The 23,741-nt window shown below is 40.6% G+C and overlaps 1 protein-coding gene across 3 annotated transcripts in view; it reads right to left on the bottom strand.

The window, feature by feature from the left end:
* Nucleotides 1–6,463: 6,463 nt before the first annotated feature.
* LOC112987426 (SPNS lysolipid transporter 3, sphingosine-1-phosphate (putative)) overlaps nt 6,464–23,741 on the bottom strand; it is a 37,528-nt gene continuing 20,250 nt past the window's right edge. For 2 of the 3 annotated variants that reach the window (XM_026107336.2, XM_064523427.1), the window contains 3 exons: nt 17,355–17,453; nt 13,348–13,516; nt 10,265–12,859 (listed from right to left, as the gene is read on the bottom strand). In XM_026107336.2, coding sequence (XP_025963121.2) covers nt 13,349–13,516; nt 17,355–17,453 — 267 coding nt within the window. In that variant the 3' untranslated portion in view covers nt 10,265–12,859; nt 13,348. The other variant, XR_003260266.2, reaches the window with a different exon arrangement.

Raw genomic sequence — 23,741 nt, 5'->3', positions numbered from 1 at the left:
CTACCCTGGGGGGAGAGAGAAACAGAGCTCACACACTGTTGTCAAAATACTAACACACTTTGCTTGCCAGGAGTGTGCAGCTATTTCACTCCCTGGTAGCCAGCTTTGTGTCTGTGCTTTCAAAGCAGAAGGATGCATTTTTCCTTTGCCTCTTATCAGTACAAGTCTTTTCACCACAGAGCAGATCAAGGCTATCAGTTTTTAAAATGGTGTATTCAATGAACACCCTCTGCCAGGTTTGGCAAGTCTCCCTGGATGTACAATTGTTAATTCCTGCCGCACTGAGACACACTCCAGCCACTTATAGAAATGAATCTTCATTCATATTTCATCTTTCTACTTAACAAATTCCCTTTCTGCTCCAGGTCACTACATTTATTTTTTAAAGTAATCAAAACACATATAGTCTCCCTGTGTCCTTTTATTTGAGCTTTATCCTGTAATACAGAAAATGGGCTTGTTGCCATTGAAGCTTTAGAAAAACACTTCTAAAGCTGATTTTGACTAGATCAGGTTTCTTAGAAGCATGAGCTGTATCTGGCCAATAGAGACTTTTCTTTATAAGTTCCCTGTGTCACTTCTGCTGTTCTGGGAAGACAGATGGCCCTTTTGAGCACCAAATAAAACTCAGGTAAGAGTGTGCTTTTCCCTGTAAGCTCTAACTGTTTGGAATCCACAGGCAAGACTCAGTTTCCAAAAAACAAATAGGAGGAATGACCAGATTTTCCAAGCTGCTCTGCACAATTTATCCACACTGTTGGAGTGCTGACCAAAAGTGTAACAATCTCAGCCGAAGATACAGAGTTATTCTGGGAAACTCAGCATTTGTTTAGGTGGAACACTTGAAAAAACTATTGAAAAAACTATTCCTGCTTCTAGACCACTGATTTTACAATCTATACTGCAATTAAGTCCTTTTGAAGGTAAGAAGAAACTAGAGGGAAAGGGGTGGAATCCTTCTGGTTTTAGAATGGGTAACAGATTTTTGGAGCCACCTGAAAGGACACACATTGCTGGTGAAAGGGGAGCAGAACCTCAAACTGTTCTTCTTAGGTCCGACCACTGGTTCCATTTATTGGCCCTTCTCTCTGCAGTCACTCACCGTGATATTTAAATGAAAGCTCTGAGGGCATGTGCAATGAGTCTTCCAGTAGTTAAACCTGTATGCTCCTCATGTGTCAAATTAATTTAAACCAAGGTCTTGCAGCTTGTCCAGCCAGACCATGACAATATAAAACAATGCAATGCAAGTCTCAAACTGTTCATCAATGCTGCGTATCAGCATCTCTTGCAGATATTAACAGCCCAGTCTTGCTTCTGCTGAAACTTTGGCAGGGTCTTCAATCACAAGAGACACAGGAGTAATTTTATCAGGTCAAACCAGAGAAAAATTAATATCTTGCCTCCATCAGAAACCGGCTTGAATTACTGCAGGAAAAAATGCAAAAAATACTTTATAGTGTTAAACCTACTGTATAGTCTTAAAATAAACAGTTCCTGTCATTCATTTCATGAACCGTTTTCTTGCTGCCCACCAAAAGCTTTTGAAAATGTTTCTTTGCAGTAACTCTCTGTCCTGCTGGTACACAGGAAAGCATCCAGTTGTCATTTCTTTTGGTTTATTCTGGTGATGAGAAACATTTGGTTTGCTTCATTCATATGATAGTCTGGGACAATGCTACTGCTCTTCCACTGAGGTCCAACTATTGTTTTAGTACTGTATTTTGCATATAAATATATATATATGTTAAGCATCAGACTACAGAGAAGTTTTATTTACCCATAAAATTACAATGCAACCAGTAACAGACACTTTTTAAACAACCCCCTGTTTTAATAAACAGCCCTGTATTTTCCCCAGATTTACTACTGTTTTGCTTGCAGTTAGTAATAAAAGCACCATTTTAAGGAGCATCACAGACATCATGCTTATTAAAAGACAAACACAGCCCTGGGATATTGCAAGGCATGAAATAAAACAGTATTTGGATAGCAATTTTAACATTCTTCACTGGTACATATAAATATCAGAGGTATGCAAATTACTTTGATCTGAGGAAGATGCAGTGCAATATTTGAGGCAGAGTTGAGCATACATACACCATCACGAGCTTCCATCACTACCTGTTGCTCAATCCACCAAAAAAGATTCAGGAAACACCTCGTCTGGCACTAAAGATGCCCTCTAATAGGAAGGCCAAAAGCAGGATTCATCTTGGCTACAGAAAATTTATTTTTCTAAAATTTAACTTTACATACTGTGCTAGACAGAATTCCCTTTCACATCCTTCACCGTGTAGAAATCCAGTGAACAAAAAGTGCTGAAACTTGCACATCCCCTAGTTACAGAGATCACTACAGTCAAAAGACAGAGGCCATGAATTTTTTGTCCTGGAATTCCTACATGAAAGCCAAAAGCTTTGTAACTAGAATACATCTCTCAAAAAGACATTTGGCAGCCTCTTTTCTCCTGTTCCTGGGTCTCTATTGTCTGCCTCTAACCCTATCATCTCTTCTTTAATTTTCCGTCTTCAGCTTTCTTTTTGCTATATGCTTGGCTTTGTGTGCCATTTCCTGCCTTTAAGCTATGGCACTGAGCATGTTTAAACTCCTGTCAATTAAAAGTGCAGAGCAGCGAGCCCTCCTGGGAAAACTGCTCTGTTTTCTGCTGTTTTAGCCTGTAGGGCCTGAGCACTTGAAAGCTTCATTTCAGTGTCTGCGAAGATCTGATCTTGGAGATGTCACTGTCTGCTGGCCCTTTGCGAACCCATGTCATCTGCTTTGGTAGCTGTTATTTCAAAGCCTTTCAGTCTCCTCTTCAACCCCACCCTGAGCAAAGACAGCAAGTTCGGTGAGGTGGTTGCACAAGGCGGTCTGTGTGGAAGACCCGTGCGGCTTCACACACTCCCCTGTGATGCCAATAGACTTCAGGTTTCCAAGGAGGCCACTTTGTATGTTCAGAAATGTCACACAACATTTTTTTTGAGTATGAAAAAGAGAAATTGAATAAATCTGGAGGAAAGTCAGCACTTAAGGTCCATGAAATAACCAGGGCTCAGGTACTCTACCTCAGCTCATTGCAGGAGCCTTTTCTAGTTCTAAAAGGAATAGCAAGATAATTGAAATCTCACCTGCTCTGGCAAGACTATCAGTGAATACTGTTGGGAACAATTTTAATTAGCATTTTAATCATCAGCATCTACTTGGGAGCCTTCTTAAAAATCTGCCTAAACAGGTCTGTGCAAAGAGCACCTCACTATAGCAAGAAAACGCAAAGCTAGATCATAGTTCTTTTGGGTTTCCATCGCTAACAATGCATCAGTCAATTCGCGACAGAAAGTGGGCAGTAACGCTCAGTTACTCTTCTCATCTAAGCTAGGAGTAGTGCCCTGAATCCAAGAGTGAAACTGCAAGGGACAAGCCTAAAGGACACTGTAAACCTGCCTGTGGTCAATGTAACTGTCAGCTCTGGAGACTCATCAGAGAGAAGCAGGAGGCTCTAATAGGGAAAATGCCAGCCTAAGAATTAAGGGAACTGAGCTCAAATCCCAGATACACCTTGTCTTATACACTTGTCTGGGCTTTAGGTTCAACTATAATTAAAAAAAAAAAAAAAAAAAAAAAAAAAAAGGATGACATTATCCCATCTGAGTGAAATACTACTTTTTCTTTCTTTTGCCACTTACAAATGAACTGAGTGCTATATTCCTTCCTCCTTCTCATTTCATTTTTTTAAAACAGACATGATCTTATAAGATGGGAGAAACCAAAAATACTGATGCCAAAGTCCTCTTGTCAATCTGTCTTCAGAAGCCAAGAGAATTACTGGCACCAGCCCAAGAAAATCTACTGCAAAGCAACAAATAACAGGGCACGTTTGGAGAGCAGCTAGACTTGCAAGCCTAAGAGCAATGCAAAGTAAACCAAACACAAAATAGTTACAATGATGATTGGCAGGGATATGATGACTGCTGGAAATGAAAGTGCTATGAATAATTAGCCACCTCTGACCCAGGAAAACATTGACTTCATTTACAACACAAAATTGAATGCAAACGGCACTGGGGAGGAGAATCGAGCTATTCATTGTGCCTTTCCCCTAATCAGAAAAATTCATTTCCTCTCTACTATTGAGCAATGAAAAATACCTGATTGGATCTGGTGAGACAACTTCACACAGAAGATTTAGAATGAAGAATTTAAGAGGCCATGGGGTGATGCTAAAATTAATCCCATTAAAAGAGGAGGGGGCTGGAAGGGGAAATGTACATATATCTCCCGTTTTAGTGAGGAATTAAAATAAATCCCTTAAAGAAACAAATCAGTTTGGACATTTCATTGAAATCCTAATGTCATTGTTGCTGAATGGGATGTGGGATGTCAGTGCACGAACCAGGACGTTTCTCATTCCCCAATCCTCCTCCTGTTCTTTCCCATTACTGCTCATTTCTTCCTACACTGCCAGCTGCTTCCTGCCTTCCTACTCCACTGCTTTCTCTGAACGCCTGCCGGCCCTCTCTCCATCTGACTCACGTCTTTGCTGAAAGCCAGCTCTTCACTGGCCTATCTGCTGATAGGTCTCGCCCTCGCACTGATGAAAACTTCATTTGGGGCTCTTGGCACACCTTGGCTGCAGTAATTGGCCTTCTTTAGCCATGGCTCCAAGGCTTAAGGGGCAGCGAAAGCAAAGATACATTCTTACAGTAGGGTGAGAAACTTCTTGCCCGTGTGCTCATCACACACTTTTACCTTTCCTCAGATGAAATCTGGAGAGTGAGGCATCTCTGACGGGAGAGAAGCCTGAAGATAAAAGATAGCATTATCCCTTGTGACAGCTTTTGGCTAGGGGCGGATGGGATGGAGCAAAGCCTGACTGGGAAGGAAACACAAACAGCTTGAACTAACTGCCTCTCTGGCAATCTCTGTTGCCTTCAGCATACGTGACATGTTCAACATGTGCAGGTACTCCTTGGAAATCAGACATTACAGCTCCTGCGTTAAACGCTGACTCAGGCCTGTGTTTTGGCTACTTCATTACCTTGCCAAATAAGTTTTAACCCTGGCTCTCCAGGGCCAACAGAAATACAGATCGAAGGCTATTATGACAAGGAAGCATTTGGTTACTATTCTTACCCCTCTGCACCATCACTTGGAGTGCAGAAGTTTTTTGCATCAGCAAGAAATACAGGCACCAAAAAGAAGGCAGTTCAGCTTGGTTCTGGGACAAGTTTGCAAAGCTCAAGAAGCAAAATGTACTTACCTGTAGTTAAAGAAGTCTGCTCTGGAATTGCTGGGAACACAGAAAAGCCAAACACTTTCCAAGCAAACCTGTGGTCTCATATCCCCTCTAGGGAACTGCAGCTCCCTACGAGATCTTTCTGTTCACTCAGACAAGCTATTCTTTTTTGTCAAACATTTGCATCTTATGAAACATAAACAATTGCAGTTCTTTCTCCTTTCCTTCCATACCTTGCCATTAAAAAAATACAACTTCCTTCCTAAAGGTGTCATGACAAATCCTTGCATCCCCAGTTAGCATGAAGATTTTCTTCTCCTCAAGACACAGAAAACTGACTTCCTTCAAAGCCTTTGATGTCTATGCTTCAATCCTGTTGTCTCTGTCAGTCCCACCCTTTCCAGCAGCACTTTGAGCCTCTGGTAAAGCGCAACAAAGAACATTAGTCATTGCACTAAGTCAGGAGACATAGAACTCCTAAGACAACATGACAGTGTTTAACAATATAAACTAAATTTACAGGAGAAAGCAGCTGGTATGAAAATAACTGCATCTGCTCCCGACATTCTCCCACTTGCATGCACTTAGCAGATATGATGATGAATCACATGCTGTTAGAGGAAGATCAGACTGCGCAGTGTGACCAGGTTAATAGGTTGGAGATATGCATATCTGATGCCCAATTAAAACATTTCTAAAGATAGAACTCAAATTGCAATTTTATTTAGGAGCTGTGCCTCCTCACTTTATGGATCAGGCAAGTAGCTCTGTCTTCCATGACTTCCAGGCAAACAAAGGGCTGAAGAAAAATAATTCACTTGTTCAACAGTTTAATTCCTATTAAGTTCCTATTTAATTCCATAATTCCTACTGAATTGTTTTAGGTTATCCAGATTAATTGGAGGGAGGACTGGGAGAAACTGCTGGCTTGCATTGGCTTCTGTGATAACAGTTTGACCATGAACATAATTTTCTAGGGTAAGATATTGCTTAAACACTATCTAGCTGCCAATTGCATGCTCTAGGTGTGCCATCTCTAGCCATTCCTAACATAAAAAAGACTAATATGTTTAATAAAAAAAGGAACTAGATTGCTTCACCAGCATTTTTCAGGTATCACATCTCTTCACCTCTATGCACATACCCGCATGCCTCTCTTACATCATAGGATGAGGTGGTCTTGCTACAAGGCCCGTAAAAAGCAGAGATGGGGAGGCTTTTCCTTTGCAATCTAATCCACATTTTATTCTTATACCAATGAATCCACAGCATTATCCAAATGGGTTGAAGAAGCATCTTTTCACCTGGTTCTGCTGGGGAAATATTCTCAGCAAGACCTTGTGGAAGAACTCAGGTGTTCTTTTTCAGTTCATATTCTCTCCTACTACAGCTCTGCTCCCGGCTCTGATGTACTGCAGGTCCAGTGACTTCTCCTCAGCGATGGGGGTTACCAGTACACACAAAGAACAAGGTCATTCACCGAAAACAAACTATCACGGCAAAAACCATAAAGTAGTTATTAGTTGCAACACTTACAGATGGAATATTAAGTACTCACAGACCTGCATTTCCCTAAGTGATGTTTTCATTCAGCAGGACACAGATATCCCTGAAAAAAACATGCCTGCAACAAAGATTTCAAAATTAGGTGCCTAAGATTAGGCTTCTAAACCCATAATTAAGTCTTTAAGTAAATGGCCTGATTTTCTTGAGTGTTGAACGCACAGCTGCTCAGATTGCCTTCATTAGGAACAGAGGGATGCGAGGCTCTTTGAAAAAGAAAGGAAAGAAGAAAGAAAAGAATCAGACCACTTAGCAGGACATGTTATGGTGGAATTAAATAGCTAGCTTGAAGTCAATTCTTTCAAAAATGGTTACCTTCATCCTTTTTACATCAGTTTCAAGCCTACTGCCCAACACATTAAACATTGAAAAGAAAATTATACCTGCATACATGAATGCATGAATTTACCTTTAACTCCATTTAAAGGCATTTTTCATAACACTATAGAAAAATATTAGATGTAGGAACAAAAGCACCACACTATATGAGCAGACAAAGTCATATCTTAGTACCACAATATAAGCCAAGTCCTATACAGGTCAGACTTGTGCATCGTACAGGATCCTGATGGAGACAATGTACACTTGAGTCCTATTCTAACTGCACTGGCAGGGTTAGGCCTACTGGGATTCAGTTGCATTCCTAATTCCATATACATTTGACAGTGCATTTATGAAGGATTATTTCTACAGTGGGATTCAACAACACTTTCATTAATCTCTCAGAATTACAGCCATTTTATTACTGCAGAATACATAATCAATTTACATATTAAAAACAAAACTTTAATGTAAACATTGAATTACACAAAGTGAGATCAATGCAATTTTGATCAGCTATACAACATTAGAAACAAGAATCTTTTCATATCCACCTTTGTCTCCCTTACAAACAAAAGCTTGCTAAGAACTTCTCCAAGACTTTATTGGATTACAATGAAGATAATTATAGGAGAACTCAGATGAACCCACTGGCTGTCTTGTATTGAAATGCAGCCAGTACCATCTACTTGAATGCCAATATGACTTGGCAGGGGCCCAAATGCATTTTTGTTTCGTCGCTTTTTTGCCTACATCAAGGGAGGAGGTGAATTCTCTCTGGGTCCTAGGGGAAGGAGCGTCCAAGTTAGCCACCCTCACAGTCAGCACTAACTAGCGTTATTGCAGGCAGGGTAGGAGAACTCAGTACTAGAAAGAAGGAGGCCTGAAAAGTGAATGATTCTTGGAAAGCAACACATTTGAAAGATCTCTGAAGAAAACTTTTGCCATAGAAGCTTTGGGTTTATGGAGGACTTCTAGGATTCTTAGTTATTTCAAAATCTATTTCAACAGACACTCCATCCACATTTTAATGTGAGGAGGGCAAAGTGCAGAAGCAGAGATGATATATCTGCTACTATGGAAGAGCTTAAATCAGCTACAGCATAAATGGGCTGATTTAGCCTTTCTGTACCCATTTTATGCTATTCTCAGGTGGACAGTGTCTGTTTTCCTTTAGTTTTCTTTCCAAACAGGAATCAGTTAATTCATCTGCACATTCTGAACTAAAAGGACATATATACCGAACAATAAAGTCACTAGGTGAATCTGGACAATGCAGGACGTAGAAGGGAAGACAAATGCTAGGGAGGACAGCAAGACAGAATTCAGCCAGTTATTCTGCAACACAACATTTTACTTAAGATAGTGTGGGGAAAACTGCCAATTCTTCAGTAATGGAGTACTGAAACAGGCCACCTATGAAGGTGACGAAGTCTTCATCAGTGGAGGTTAAGAGGGATTTAGTAAAACAGCCATCAGGGATGGTACACTCATAAGTGATCCTGCCTCAGCACAGGTCCTTCACAATGACAGCAGCAACCCTGAGCTCTGTCTTCTAAGCTAAAGGATGCTTTTGACACATATGGCTACATCAGTAGCTTTATAAAGGATCACAACTGGTCTGCAAAAATATATTGCAAAAGACAATTCAGCTGCATGAGCGATTAGGGCAAAGAGGAATTAAACCCAAGATCTTCTTAGAAGTGAGCAGCCTAGACAGAATGTATAAATCCATAGCCTGGAAAGCCACAGTGTGCCATCTGCACACCTTCAGCCACAGTGCAGAAAGATGTTTTAGGTGCTGTGAAACCCTTTTCAGGAGCAGTGTACAGGGCTATTTATTTGGGGAGGGGCTAGGGAGGGAAAGAAAAAGTTACACAAGAGATTTTTGAAAATTAATATTCTGCTGATAGCACTCACACATCAGCATCCTGTCTGGTGGAATGAATCACTCTGGAGAAGTACTTACACATAACAGTACTGTGTATCTTAGATATGTCCTGCCCACTTGATGCCTTTTCAGGCATTTAGCAGAAGCCAAAGTAATCACGATTTTGAAGGCAATTTTTATGCAGAGTTCTAATGCTTCCTTAAAAAATAATCCACATAAACAGCACAAAAGGTCAGTACCAATCCCATGTCCCTGCTTTGGGGAATGATGAAAGGGGAGGAAGAGGAAAAGATCAAAATCATTACCTGAGTGGACTTATAAAACCACATCTTTTTGAGCAGTTCCAAAGTGCCTTTTACCCACTATTTTAGTTGGAAAGAACAAGGAAAAAATGGTAAAGGTAAGAGGCAAACATACAAACAGTTACAGAACATGCAACAGCTTTGTCAACTTGTTCAGCTGTCATTCGTTTGACGTAGGAGACAAAGTGGGTCTTCCCACAGCCTGTGTGCTGCAAGTCACGCAGGTTCCAAGTAGCTTGAATACTGCAGAACAAACTATCTTAATAACTGTCACCTTCCAGCAGCAGCTCTTTCCAATCTAGACAGAGCTGCAAATTAAATAAGCTTTTTTAAGCCACTCATTTTTGCTTAGTTCTAGCCAGCTTGAACCATAGAAAACACCTAGTATTTTGATTAACTCCTAAAGAGAACTTTCATTCATTCACTGGCTGTGTGACAGGACTCAGTAACTTTCTCTAATACCGGACTTTGATGGCATGCAAAAAGCCTAATGTCTTAAATAGCTAAAATGCACCGCAGTCCCCTCCAGGACTGAGAGACTGTCGCACTGACTGCTTCGTGCAGAATCTGGCGCTGCCAGCTGAGAAGCAAATTCAAGATCTGCAGAAAGTTTTGAGAAATTCTACTGCTTTTATATATTCTACTGAGGAGGTTACATTCTCATTTAATATTTCATCTGCTGGCCAAGAAGAAAAACAGTGAGGATCTGGTCAGGCAAGTATGCAAGAAAAATATCAGAAAGGTTAAATACCTCGTAAAAATTCTGGATGATGGAAATAGTTTCCCTGCTTTGGAGGCAGAGCCTCCCCGGGCTGCGTCACACCATCACTGCACCTTTGCAAGACCTCTGAGTCGACAGTTCTCATCAAGCCAGAGGATTGTGCAATTCCAGGGACGCCCAGGCATAGCTCAGAGCATCCAGCCTCTTGGCTGGTTAGTCTTGCTACAATGCGGAAAAAAACACTTAACAGAAATAAAAATCCTCTCCCCTTACATTACAAAGAAAACAGAGAAGCATTTGGAAAGATATAAGTGAACTAGTCAGCGTGACCCTGCTAGTTTCTAGCCACTGACTTTCACAAAGGAGATAAGAAGTAGGAGTTGGAATGAGTTTGTCAGGGACTTTATGTACCATCTACAGAACAGCATTTGGCATCTCTTGCTCATATGTCAAATGGGTGCCTCTGCAGCATTCCAAATACAGGTTTTGAATTTTTTTTTAAAGACAGTTTAATGCTGATTTAACAAATGTGAGAAATAAATCATCTATTTACAGGACAAATCACAAATGTGCCAATAGAGAAGTATTGTCAAGCTGCTTAAATTTTGCCACAGCCGAGTAACAGGAAAAATGCTTCTCGAGGTCTTGGCTTGCCTGCCTGAGTTCTAAGGAATCAGCTGCGGTGTTGGGGACATCTGGTTTACAGCTGTCAGTGAATTTAGAAGTTGCAACCTGGAGATAGCGTCTTGCGATTCTATTACTGATATGGAGCTCTGTGAATCTAAGTTCAACACCTTTCATTACATCAGGTTACCTTACAAAATTAGTTCTTTACCAGAAACAAATCATTAGCTAAAACCAATATCCCCAATTTCATAATTAGGCTGAACATATATACATGTTTACATGCTCTGTACAAGAGACTTGAAGCACAATGCAAATCTTTATGGCAGTGAGCTTATATTCAGGTTCCCAAAAATTTCAGTGAAATACAAAGAAAGGATCTGGCACTAAGTAGTTACCTGCAAAGATCACAGAATTAAACAAAATGCAAACTATTTTATGGCCTCAAATATTGATGGGCCCCTGTCACTGAACTCTTCCATCACCTTCTGGGCATAAAAGTGATGCAAAAATGAATGCTACCTAGTGAAGATACTGTTGTACAATATATTACATTACTGAATTTCACTTCCCCTCATAATTTAGCTTCTTCAGCAAGTAGCAATTTGCCAGAGTGATTTGGATTACCTTCAAACAGCACAAATGGTACAGTAACAGTGTACCAGATGAATTTCAGGCTCTTAAAGGTCCAGTCTGGAGTGTATAGAGAATTTAGAAGGCCTTAAAGACTGCCATGAGGCCTCCCAGATTCATTGCACAATGGGGCATTGTGTTAAGAAGAACAATGGAACTGGTGCCAAGTGACTTGTTCTTGCTTTATCTGGAAGACAAATGTTACACATTTCATCAGGTCTGCCGAATATATGCAGGAGGTTTCAATCCAAACATTGCTACCAAGTAGCTTAAAAATAGTCTGAAAAAAATGTTAAGAAAAGCACTTAGGACCTATACAAGCTGATGTGTCCACATCCAGTATTGGGAATCCCTTACTGGATGTGGGCCCTCGGGCAACACATGAACTTCCGAAAAGACAGTAGTATAATGGCTTTGGCTACCTTGTACAACCAGAAAGAGTTGCTCAATCTTTCAGAATACCAGATTTCATTTTTAAGGCAATTCTTAAACTCTCATTGAGTATCACAAAAAAGCTTCTCCATTATTTTCCATAATGGCCTAAGCTCTGGCCAAATTTGACTATCAGGGTTTAAGTCAAATTTCAGAACAGATTTCAGAAAAATGAGAGAGAACAAAAAAACCTGCAGTTGCTCTATTATGCTATTTATAATGACATTAGTCACACTCAGAAGAATATTGTGCTTTATGGTCCTTATGGCTTACTGGGAGAATCAGGTAAGATTCACAATGTTCACACTTGCTAATATCTTCCCCAGGCTTTGGCTTTAAGGCGCTGCTGGGAACCACAGCACCGCAAACAATGAAAATGGGCCAAAATAATCATGTCATGCTTGGCACCTGGCATGATATTATGACAATAGATACCATATCCAAAGTCTTAGGCTCTTTAGAGATAAGAGCTCGACTGGATAGTTATATTCAAGTGGTTTTATAGCTACCGCTGTTCACTCATGTACAGAGATACTTACCCAAGGCCTGGCAATGCACTGAAGAGCCTCAAAGTTTTATAAAGAAGCCATTCACATATTACATGTAGAGTCACAACAACTCTCCACTCTCAAATCTGACACTGACCCTTGACTAATCTCTGCCTCTCTTGGTCATTTCAGATGACTGAAAATATTGCTTGCACTATCCATATTTTCCAAATTCTAAAGGCCAATCTTATCCTGCTGAGAATTCATAGGCCTCCCATCCTAATCTTCACTAGACATTCTGCCTTAAATGCTACTGTCTTGTTTAGGTTAACAGTCATGCCTGTGACAGCTCTATACACTGCCTTCTGGAGCTCCCCAGCTCCACAGCATATTCACGCCTGTTTCACAGATGGGGGGAGCGTTGCCATATGCCAACTCAGTAGCAATTTTTGACTCATAATCAAAAGCATCCAAAAAGTCAGTGTGCAGGTTTTTCTGCCATATGGAGGAATTGTTATTTGGCCTTTTCTCTAACTGTATCTCATTAAGCAAAAGGAAAGAAAAAGGGGAGGAGGTTCTTTTCTTCTTCTTTACATATCTTGCCCTGGAGTTCATCTTCCTTTGAAAGACAGCCTTCATTCCTCGTACCTAGAAAATCAAGTCAGAGCAGAAGGAAGCTATATGAATCCAGGCTATTAAGGACAGTGTTCCATCCAATTCAACATATATCCTCTGTCTTTTACATTCTGAATATGACTTCTTTCAGGCAAAAGAGAAAAGCATTACAGAGAGTTAGGAATGGTTCTACTGGGCTCAGAAAGGCTAGAGTAGAGGAAGACCCACACCTTCCATGAAGTCTTTAATGGTGCACTGCTTACAGTGAAGCTATTTTATTACCTCCATATATTGCAGCATTGTGAAGGTGTCAGTAATAGCACTACCCTGATCTCTGTGTGTTTTGCAAAGTCTCTTTTGCTCAATATAGGAGATTTGCTTAATCTGAGACTTTGGCTGGAGTTTTGCATTAGCATAATATGGACATTTGTGTTGTAAATCTACAGAGTCATTACCTTGGCTAGTGTACAAACAGAAAACAATCAGATACAGGTTTAAAAGTTATAAAGATATATAGAAACCTCAAAGCTGTGTTGCTTCCTTACGATCTTCCTCAATGTAGAAAGACGTCAGGAGGAAAAAACTTCCTCCAAAGACACCAACAAACGCACACATGATGAAGCTGTACTGCAGGCTCCAGAAACTCCACTGGAATGAGTTAGCATTCTTGGCCTGAATAGCATTAGAGATCTAGGGAGGGAACAATGCTGTCATTTATCTGCAATAACACCATCCTTCTGGTCTAAGCAGGCTGTTTACGGTGTGGCCATTGAAAAGAATAGAACTGGGCAGATAGGGAAGAAAAGCCTGCTACCAGCATATGTCAGACTTGGTACCCAATGCATCTATACTCCTCCACTGATTAGCGTCCATTTGATCTGGGAATTTCATCTTCTTTTATATCTTCAGTGCCTCCAATCACAGGAGTTGGAGATAGTGCAACCATCGCCTTTTGATGCTTTCGGACTCTACTCTGCTTTTCTGCTTTTTTTTTCTGACCAGTAAGCACTGGCTCCTTTTACCATTTACTAGCCCATCTCCAGACAGCCAGCATAGAGCAGATTTAACATTTGGCAATAATTATTATCATTTCTTGATGTTACTTGATAACTTTATCGATACTTCCCTAATCAGCATCAAATGGATAGAAACAAGGGACTGGCATCAGTTACAGGCACAAGCAACAACACTCATTAAAAAAGGGAAGATCTGGAAATTGATTTCAGAGAGAAGACTGGAGTCTGCTTTTGAGCCAAAACCCATTTGAGAAGCCATGGAGTGACATTATGAAAAACTGGGAAGATGTCAGGCAGCTGCTTTTTGCACTGGCTGTAGGATTAGATTGTAAAAGCTATAAACGATCCACATTAATTTTATTTTTGTAGACAGAAGGAAAAGCTGATTTCAAGAAACCCAGTAAGATTCAATACTTAATCCATGAAATTAAAATCTCATTTTAGTATAAAACCAAAAGATGAATGTTGAATGCAGTAATTTTTATTCCACATTTGTCCCTGATAGTTACAATATGCTACGTGACTTGAAATACACAAATATGAGACTCTTCAACCTTTGCTTGGTTTAATATGATTATTTATGACAGTTTTAGGCAGATAAGAGCAAGATCAGCTCTAAATGGGTACCTAGGGACTACAGCAAGTATAATGGCCGAAATGCAAACCAAATGCATTTAATTTTAAAATGCTTGGTAGGGAAATCTCTAGAGCTCAAAGCAAAAAAAACAGACTCTGAGGGAGACTATTCACTGAATCTCCAGACAATTTTTAAGCTAAAGGGTTAGCTGAAGGAGGTTAGTAAACAATTGCAAGACCTGAATGCAGAAGATTCAGGGTTTAAGCAACAGCAGGCCTGAGCAGATTTGCTATCCTGGTCCACAGAAGCATTCCAGAACACAATGTTGTGCTTATCGCACAGGACCCCGCTTGGACATACAACAGGTTCATTCCTGGACTTTTTGTCTCTGTTCTTTGCAAAGCTGCAAGGTTATGTGAGGATAATCTCGTTGGTATATACCACGGCAAACTTTTTTTTGTCTTCACACTTCTCAATTAGCTGCTATTTAAGGCAGCTGCCTGCAAGGTACTCCATACAGACGCACTCTGCACGCAGTTACTAGCAGGACGCAGCAGCAGTCAGCAGGAAGCCCTAATTCTACCAGTGCCTCAAAGATGGCAAAGAACTGTGGGTAAGAGAGACAAACATCTTCATCTTTCAGGAAGGAAGCACAAATCAAGAGACTATTCAAGGAGGGGGGAATGCACAAGATGTATTTCAGTTTTACTGATATCTCCCATTTTTGTGCATTGTTTCAGCAATTCATGACACAAGGATGTCGGTTATCACCTTCCCCCATACTTAGAGCCAAATCAGTACTAGGGCAATAGTTTCATAGTATACTGCAATGAGTAAAGCCATCTCTTCATCTGCTCCAAAAAGAGATCCAGTAGTTTTAACCACCCAGGAGGAACCTCTCCATGCAAAAGGACTGTCTTGTCTGCCAGACAGGTTAGATAGCTGGGATTTCTGCTGTTCAGCCAGGTTAGGAAGAGGGGGATCTCCTATCTGGTCAGACCACCAGCAGCTGTACCCGAAGGCACTGCTCACTCTGGCATTTCTCTCTGGCCCTATTCTAACATTGCTGACACATGACAAAGACAGAACAGATATTCCTGAGGCAAAGCCTTGTCCGATCATGAGGTGTTTTAACTTCTTACAAAAAAATTCCATATAAACAAAACTTCCAAAAAAAAGACAATGACTCACTCTCTCCCCCATGCCAGTAAAGGAGAAACATCAATGTGGGTGACTGGTTATCTACCGTATGCAGGATTACTGGCTCTTCAATCAAAAATAATAAAAGAAGGAAATAATACTGACAGATATCATCCCCTGGAATGAAAGCAAAGATGAACTATAAAGAGAAGGCAGCACTAGGCTGCTTTGTCCAGTAGCACCTAAGATTAAGGAAAAGTAGGAAAGGCAAAGAAATTGGGTCTCGAGCAATTTGGAAATCCTGGAACCTGGCTTTGCCAGGAAGACACTACCATCACATAGTATAAGTTGGACAAGACTAAGTAGAGGGATAGCATTACTTCTCTGCTGTTAAAAAGAAATGTTTGTTGCTTAGCTTACTACAAAAGCTTCAGGCCAGAACGCCCCAAGTAACAGTCACTGAATCTGTTTCAGTACTTGGGTTTCACAGTTCAGCTTTTAAACTGGAAAAGGTAATGCTGAGATCATGTAAAAACCCTTAACTCTGCCCTGCTTATTTTTATTAAGAACCATATAAATACGGAATTAAATACTGCTAGTCTTCACCTAGGAGCTGCACGGTTTCATAGAGAGTGTTACAAACCTCACTGGCCTCTGACTTATCAGGCATCTGACAGAAAACTTTAGCTTCTGAGTTTTTAAATTGAAAAACTGGGGGGAGGGGGTAGTTCTTTTAAAAAAGCCAGTCATATTCTAGAATTTGAATCTGTTTGGCAAGACATGACCACTGCATCTCATAACTTGAAATTCTCCAGGCAAGTTCTTCTCAGCTAATTTTAGGAATTCCACAGCTAAAATAAAGCATACAGTCTCAAAGTTATTAAGTGTGCAGAAGCCAAGCAGCTTCATAAGGTTCAGAGATTAACAAATTTAACATTCATGTAAATATTGCTGCATATCAGTGCAATTTTCAAAGGCTCAAAGACATTAAAAATAAAACTAGCACTTAAAAGATCATTATATGATATTTTCAGAGCATATTCCAAACAAAATTTTAAATGTCATCCCATTTTGCCCATTAAAATGTTTAATTATTTTGGGAACTATATGAAGTTTCTTCCCTTTTTTTCCTAGTCTCACGTAGTTCAGGCCAACTTAAGTAAATAAAACAATCACAGTTCAACACTCTAGATGGAAAGTTTAGGTCCCAAATTGTTTAAGTTTAAGGTAATTTGAGACCAGAGCTTGAAATGCCAAGTAGTATCAAATGGCAGCCATTGATGTTACTCTTCTTCTAATTTTCATATTCAAGAAAGTATTAAGTAATTGCATGATTTCATACCTAAAGATTTGAACTAAGAATTCTGGTTTTCAATATATAAAATGGTATTTGATTAATTTCCACAAAACTCCTCACTAATTTAGCAGAAAGTGCGTAAATCTGAGTACAATACCCAAGAAACTGTCATTGCAAAAATCAATGCCTTAAAAAAATATGAATTTGCAAATTTGCAATCAAAATAAATTTCTACACACTGCATGGAACTATTCACATATATAGGTATAGGATTATATTCTACATGCCTGCACTGTCACAGAACCAGCAGTTGCACTCAAGCAATGCAGAAAAAAAAAGTGTTTAGAAGAAGGTTGCCTCTGTATTCCACTATCAAGACTACAACTTGAATAATTTCTAGCTTGGACAGGAATTGCCTGGAATTCTGCAAAAGTCTGTCTTTCAGTTTCTAAAAGTTTTACCCTAAAGAAAGCTCAGATCAGCAGAGAATTCACTTACAATCCCAATGAGATATGGGCTGCCTGCATCTCCCAGCAAATGGCTCACCAAAATCTGCAGGGCTATAGCTGTAGACTGCCGTCTTGGTGTCACAACATACTGAAACAAAGAACAAAGCAAAATCCACAAAAGAATGAATATCAGCAGAATTAATCTCATGAATGGACAACTACTTATATGACATTCTAGAGGGACGAATACATTCACCTTTATTTATTCCATATTCAAACACTGTTTGCAAGTTTGGAGATAAAAAGAGTACACTGGATTCTTTGTTTAGAAAAAAACATGTTCAAGAAAGCAACACAAAAAAAGGAATGACAGAAAAGTGTGAAAAACATGACTCCCCTGCTACCATTCACAGGCTCACTGCAGCATGTTCTTGGCCATGCAATTAATGGAAACGTCCAGTCAGTAACCCTTGCAGTCTTACTGATTTACTAGTAAGGAGATCCAGCATTGACAGCCTCTGAGCAAAATGTCCTCATGACCCTGTGTCAGCGGGCCTGGCCTAGACTACTGGGGGGAGATTTGGGACAGCTGGTACCTGAAGTTGCTGCCATGGTTAAAAGGATGTCAGCTGAGACCTTCCAGACCACAAGAATGGAGGGGACCAACCTTTCCAGACCAGAAGACGGCTGATGGTGGTTTGATGACAGCTTTGATGACAAAAGTTTGTTGCTTCTTACTGGATAGCACCTGAGATATAGCTAGTGTAATAACAGTACCTCAAAATGATTGTGCTTTTGAGTGCATGCCGTTTAAATAACAAGTTGAAGAAGAAGATGTAGCGTGTGCCCGGAACTCTGCAAAGCATCAGAGTGATTATAACTATTTTTAGAAATGGAATATGGTCATTTTGGGGTAATAGGGGCTTTAAGTCTGTGCTGCTGGAGGAGATCAACTGTGCCTGAAGAGGTACAGTGTGATTCTATATAATTTTCATTTCTCGCTTTCAGTAATACATTTATGGGCAAAGCATTCATACTCAGAATAACGAGACAGAAACAACTTAAACCCTTCCTACCTTTGTTTTGCAACCACTTGTCACTTGCTCATATCAAAGACTCCCAATATCTCCCATTCCTCTATTCCTCCTTGATACAAAAAGCCTAAAAAGACTTAAATCCTCATAAAGGAAGATATACCCACATGGATAACCTACAACAGGTACAGCTGTCTCAGACTAACTACCCTCATGCATGAGTTCACCTTGTGCATGTAAATGCTCAACAGTATTTTCATAGCACCCAGACAACCCAAAGGAAATTAGAGTCACATGTGATAGGCTTACGTTTCTGCCCAGCATCTGTTCCAGGGAGGCAGAGCATATGTATCAGCATGTCTTCCTCCACAAGGGCAGATAACTATTTGCCCTTAGTGTGGCTATTGATTAGTTCAGGGACAGACTGTTTTAATACTATTGAAAGCACAAGCCTTCACTATTCATTCTGGTTATTGCAGTGCTTGCCACAGAGACCCCACATGTTACACAAACAAGGTGTAGTAGATTATTAAAAGGATTATTGCCACTTTACAGATATAAAGTACCTTAACCAACAGACCAGCGTTCTGATTGATGTCTCTTCTCCCTTATTCTTAGGTGAAGGGCTTAAAGCTTTGATATCTGAGCACTGGCAGTATTGCTGCTGCATGTGACTCCAACCACAGTAACTCTAAAAGATCCCTGAGAAAGGAAAGGAAAGGAAAAACCCACCACATCTTCATCTGGAGCTTGCAGGCCACTCTGCCATGTCTTATCTCCCATACCATTGATGGCATCCCGTTGTCGGCAGAAGGTGGAGTTCTGACCTCAGGGGAGTTCAGGCATTTCATGGGCTGCCTGCTTGATTTGGAAATTAAGAAAGCAGGAAAATGGCATCCTCCTAGAGGGATCAGCACTGTATTTGAACTTCAGGATTATAATGCTCTGACAAATATATTCTATGACATTCACTAAGTGACTGTCCTGACCCTGGCTATCAGCCACTTCAATCCTTTTTAAAAAGTAAGTTTTGATCAGTTCTTCTCCTAAAGTGAGTGGGGTTAAAGAGTGAGCCAGAAATCATAAAACTGATGAATTTGGGAGAATATCTGCCATCAGCCTGGACTGTATGAGCTTTGGCATCAACGACAAGAGCTCTCTTCACAAAAAGCAAAACCTCTTTCTGGCATTGAAGCTTTTTGATTTCATTTTCTTCTACAGTAACTGAAATGAACAGAAGTGGACACAATCTGGGAAACCTGAATTGACAAAAATCTGCATTATTCTTGTATGGCTCTAAATCTGAGTGTGCTGGCCCAATGCATTAAAAAATTGAAGGCTAATTAATTCCTAAGAAAAATACCTAAACTAAAGGGATTCACTGAATTTGTTTAATAGAAAATGATTATCCCTCTAGTAATTGCTTAAGTGTCATATTCAACCCTTCCGAGGCATGGACACTGGGATGGAGCAAGCGTTTAATTCTGAGAGAATGAGAGAGTTTGCCCTATAATAAAGGAAAGAAGTAAAGAAGCCATGCTTGCACCCCCCCAGAATGGCACTGAAAAGCCATCCCTGGAATAAGCTTTTCTGTTTGATTTGGGGAATTCACACAATCCTGCCTCCTTTCAGAAAAAAAAGTCTTGTGATTTTTGGAAACTGATCTGAACACCACTGCTCAAAATCTGTGAAATGTCTCATAGCAAATATATACCTTCCTCAGTGCTCCATACAGGGGTTCACATACTTAAGCCACGAGCAAGACAGATCCTGACAGGCAAACAGCACAGACCTGTCAATTATTAATATGCTTCTCATGAAAACAAAGGTGTTCTTACCTTATGGTGTATCATACACTATTTAAAGGGTGGCTGGTGTTTTGCCAAGGGACAAACTTAAGGTATGTAAGTTATTGTGGCTTTGTAGCTGCCTTCAAGAAAACACTAACATGCCTGACAAGATGGGCTTAGAAGAAAATTAAAGATCCTGCTCTAATGTTTAGCTTACAGTTTGATTATCAGGCTTTGTGTTTAAAGAGGTCTCAGAATTTTATGTACAGAAATATTCACCTATCGCTAAGATGTAGCAGTATCACAATAGCAATATCAATGACACATCTTTAGGGTGAATGGAAGGAAGTGCATTAGTGGAAATTAAAACTGGAGGGTAAGGAAGCAACATTGTCATTGTCCAAGACAACAAGGTTAATTGCTCTTTCGAGCAAAATTTCTCTTTTGAGCAAAAAATGCTACATGCAGTCAGGACCTATACATACCAGTAAGTTACAGTATTTTAACTATACTGAAAATACAACTCCGTAGCACCAAAGCAGAAACAGGAAGGACAATAAGCTATATTAGTGTAATGATTTGCATTCAGAGATGGATTTACAGAGGATTCAGCAGCACTGCCTCACTTTCCCACTTGCAACCCCCCATCTGCCCCTAGCAGCAGCTAGCATGACGTGCATTCCTGATTGAAGCATCTATGAAACCAAAGCACTTAAAAGTCATTATTCTGAGAAAAAGTCATGCATAGAATAATGCAAGATTTACATCTCACACTCCAAGCATCATGCCAAGCTTTTTCCTTTGCTGTGGTTTTCCTACTGTATGTCTCTCTCTCACAAACCCATTCCTACCAGCTTCTGTCACGCGTGACAATACACGAGCATATGCTGCAGTCTTTCCCTAAAACAGGGCTCTTCCGGGGGATGCTACTTTGGATAATGTTTCTCAGTGAGGTCTCCTGTTTTCACAAGGCTCGCATGAATTTAGGTCTTCCTGAAATCTCCATCTCTGTCAAACTTAGTTGAAATCCCTGGTTTCGAAACTTAAGAGATCAGACACAGAATGTAGTAAGCCCTTTTTCCTTACGAAGTGAGGCTAAACATCCCATTTAGATTTAACGGAACAGCTAATCTAAAATGAGAAAGAAAACACACAGATTTGTCCCAAAACAATTAGTAGCACAAATTACAGCCAATTTGGCTATTTATCCTCTGATCTATGCCTAGTAAGCCCTTCCTGTAGCTAGGCTTTTATAAGCAGTAACATGCCTTACACCCTGCTGGGATGCCAGAAACAGAGCTATGAGCAGTGACGTGTCCTTTTGCCTACAGCCAATTTTTCTCTCTTCAGAAAGGGACTTTCTTGAGAGCTCACATAATCCCTTCCATTAGGTGGGAGGCTTTCGGTCCTGCTTACCCCATCTTGCAACCAGTTTCAGTACAGAACCACACTGGCAATGCCCCTCTTAACAGGAAACGGCCACAATCACGGATACACAAACTACTCTGTGCTTTGGGGACAGGCTCTTTTAGAGAAATAAACTATAGTAGAAAATCCAGTAGAAACTGGGAAGTAGACCCTGCTGTGACAGACACTACTAGATTGGAGACTGTCTGTTCTTGGCTCCCCAAAGATATCACATCACCTGCCCTAGCCTCAGATTTCTTTTCTTTAATCGATAACACCAGGTTGTGTTTGAGAAACACAGACCAAATATTGCTATGCATTTAACTCTGTGGGTATTGCAGGCACCAAAGAGGATAGATGCACTTTAGCCCGCTCAGTGTCCTGCTCCACTTTCTTATTGTCACTGCATTTATTTAATATCTCATACCTGTAAGCACAAGAGACATATGGAGCAAAGCTGTAACAAAAAAAATAGAAGGGTAGGAGGCTTCCTATAGTTACCAGGCTCATACAGACTTTGCTTGTGTTACTATTCAGGCTATTCTGCACAACAGAAACAATATGCAAGAGCTCAACGCACTGTAGTATTCACCAGGAACAGAAGAAACCAAACACTCCCACATACAGGGACTCTGAAACAGCCATAACATCCTGCCTGCCCAAGGTGACCGCCCAGTTACCCGCACCACATCAGTGATGCAGATGACATCCTACACGCTGTCATCTCCTAGGAGATCCCAGTCTGGATTCCTTGACAGATAAGCAGGGTGCCCCAAACAGATATAATTTGCAATCCCTGTCCTGCTGTCTCTGGAGGGCTTAGAGATCCTCCTGCAGACTATGTGACAGAGCTGTCAGCTAAAAAAGCAGATGGAACAGACAGGCTGGTAAATGCTTCTGCACCTCCCAGGGCACGTCCAAAGAAAGACAGGGACACGTCAGTAGCCTTCCCAACCCTACAGGTTCCAGTTCCAGCGTCTCCTACACTCTGCGCTGCCAAAAGCCTAAAATAGAGAGTCCCCATACCTCACAGATGGTAAGCATGGTTCACATGGGAGACTCCACGTACAGCCTCCCAGATAGCCAGAGTATTGTAACTAAGGCAGCTACGGCACCTCTCCACTTGCACATTATGACTGCAGTTGTACACTAGATACCTTCATGTTTACAGCTGAATAAGGGGCAGAAAGGTTGCTACATGCAATGAATCTTGATATATTAGCCACAAAGGAAGAAAGTCCTTATCATTCAGCCAGCATCTTCCTTTGTCTTCAGCTCCACAGGTTGCAGGATAAATAAATTCCTAGCTACATTGTCTGGTTAGCAGTGCCATGTGGGGAAAAAGAAAAGTCATTTTCATGGCAGTATAAGAACATGCATTTGCAAATCCAGCCACATTATCAGAAATTCCACCAGTTCACACAGGAAACAATGCAAAAAGACAAATTACTATCGTTATCTATGGCACCCTTCAGTCAATATAATAGCAGTAATACACTGAACCCATCGGTTTTCAGCAGGATGAAAAAGAACTCCCAAGCAAGATTGCCACTGAATGAGCAGACATCCACAAATTCAGGTAAACTGCATCATTCTTCTGATAAAAAATCTAAACATTTAGAATTCAACAGTTCTAACCCAAAAAACATTGATGGTAAGCATACATTTGCTCGGGGGAACACAGCACTACAGAGGGGAGAGCTGTGCTCTGCCAAACCTCTCACCTTCCCACTTGTTCCAATTGATGCAGTATTGCTTGTACCTAAAAAAATACAATTTTTAAAATGAATACAAATGAAGGAATGTCAGTCACTCAGGAGACAAGAACTTCCTCCTCTTACGGATTTACATGGATCAAGGATATGATCATGACACCCAAAATAGATTTCTTACATGCTGGAATATGAAGCAGCTTTCCCTAAGCAAGCTGAGACCCGACACACTGAACTGAATGAAAGCACATCTCCTTGCAGACTTTGCAGTTTGGGTTCATGGTGTGAAGGAGCTGCCTGTGCCTTGGCTGCCTCACCCTAAATCAACAGTACCTGACTCACCAATGTCATGTTCATCACCCAAGAAAGTTATACATTCTGGGCTGACAGAATGTTGCTGGTGACAGCAAACTCCGTCGTAAGTCCTCATTTCCTGCGGTTGCAAGCAATGATGAGTCTTGTGGGCAACCATGTTCCTCATGAGCCATGAGCT

Source organism: Dromaius novaehollandiae, chromosome 19 (genome assembly GCF_036370855.1).
Source record: "Dromaius novaehollandiae isolate bDroNov1 chromosome 19, bDroNov1.hap1, whole genome shotgun sequence".
Classification (NCBI taxonomy): domain Eukaryota; kingdom Metazoa; phylum Chordata; class Aves; order Casuariiformes; family Dromaiidae; genus Dromaius; species Dromaius novaehollandiae.
The sequence above is the reverse complement of the archived record's forward strand: the minus strand, read 5'-3'. Positions and strand labels throughout refer to the sequence as shown.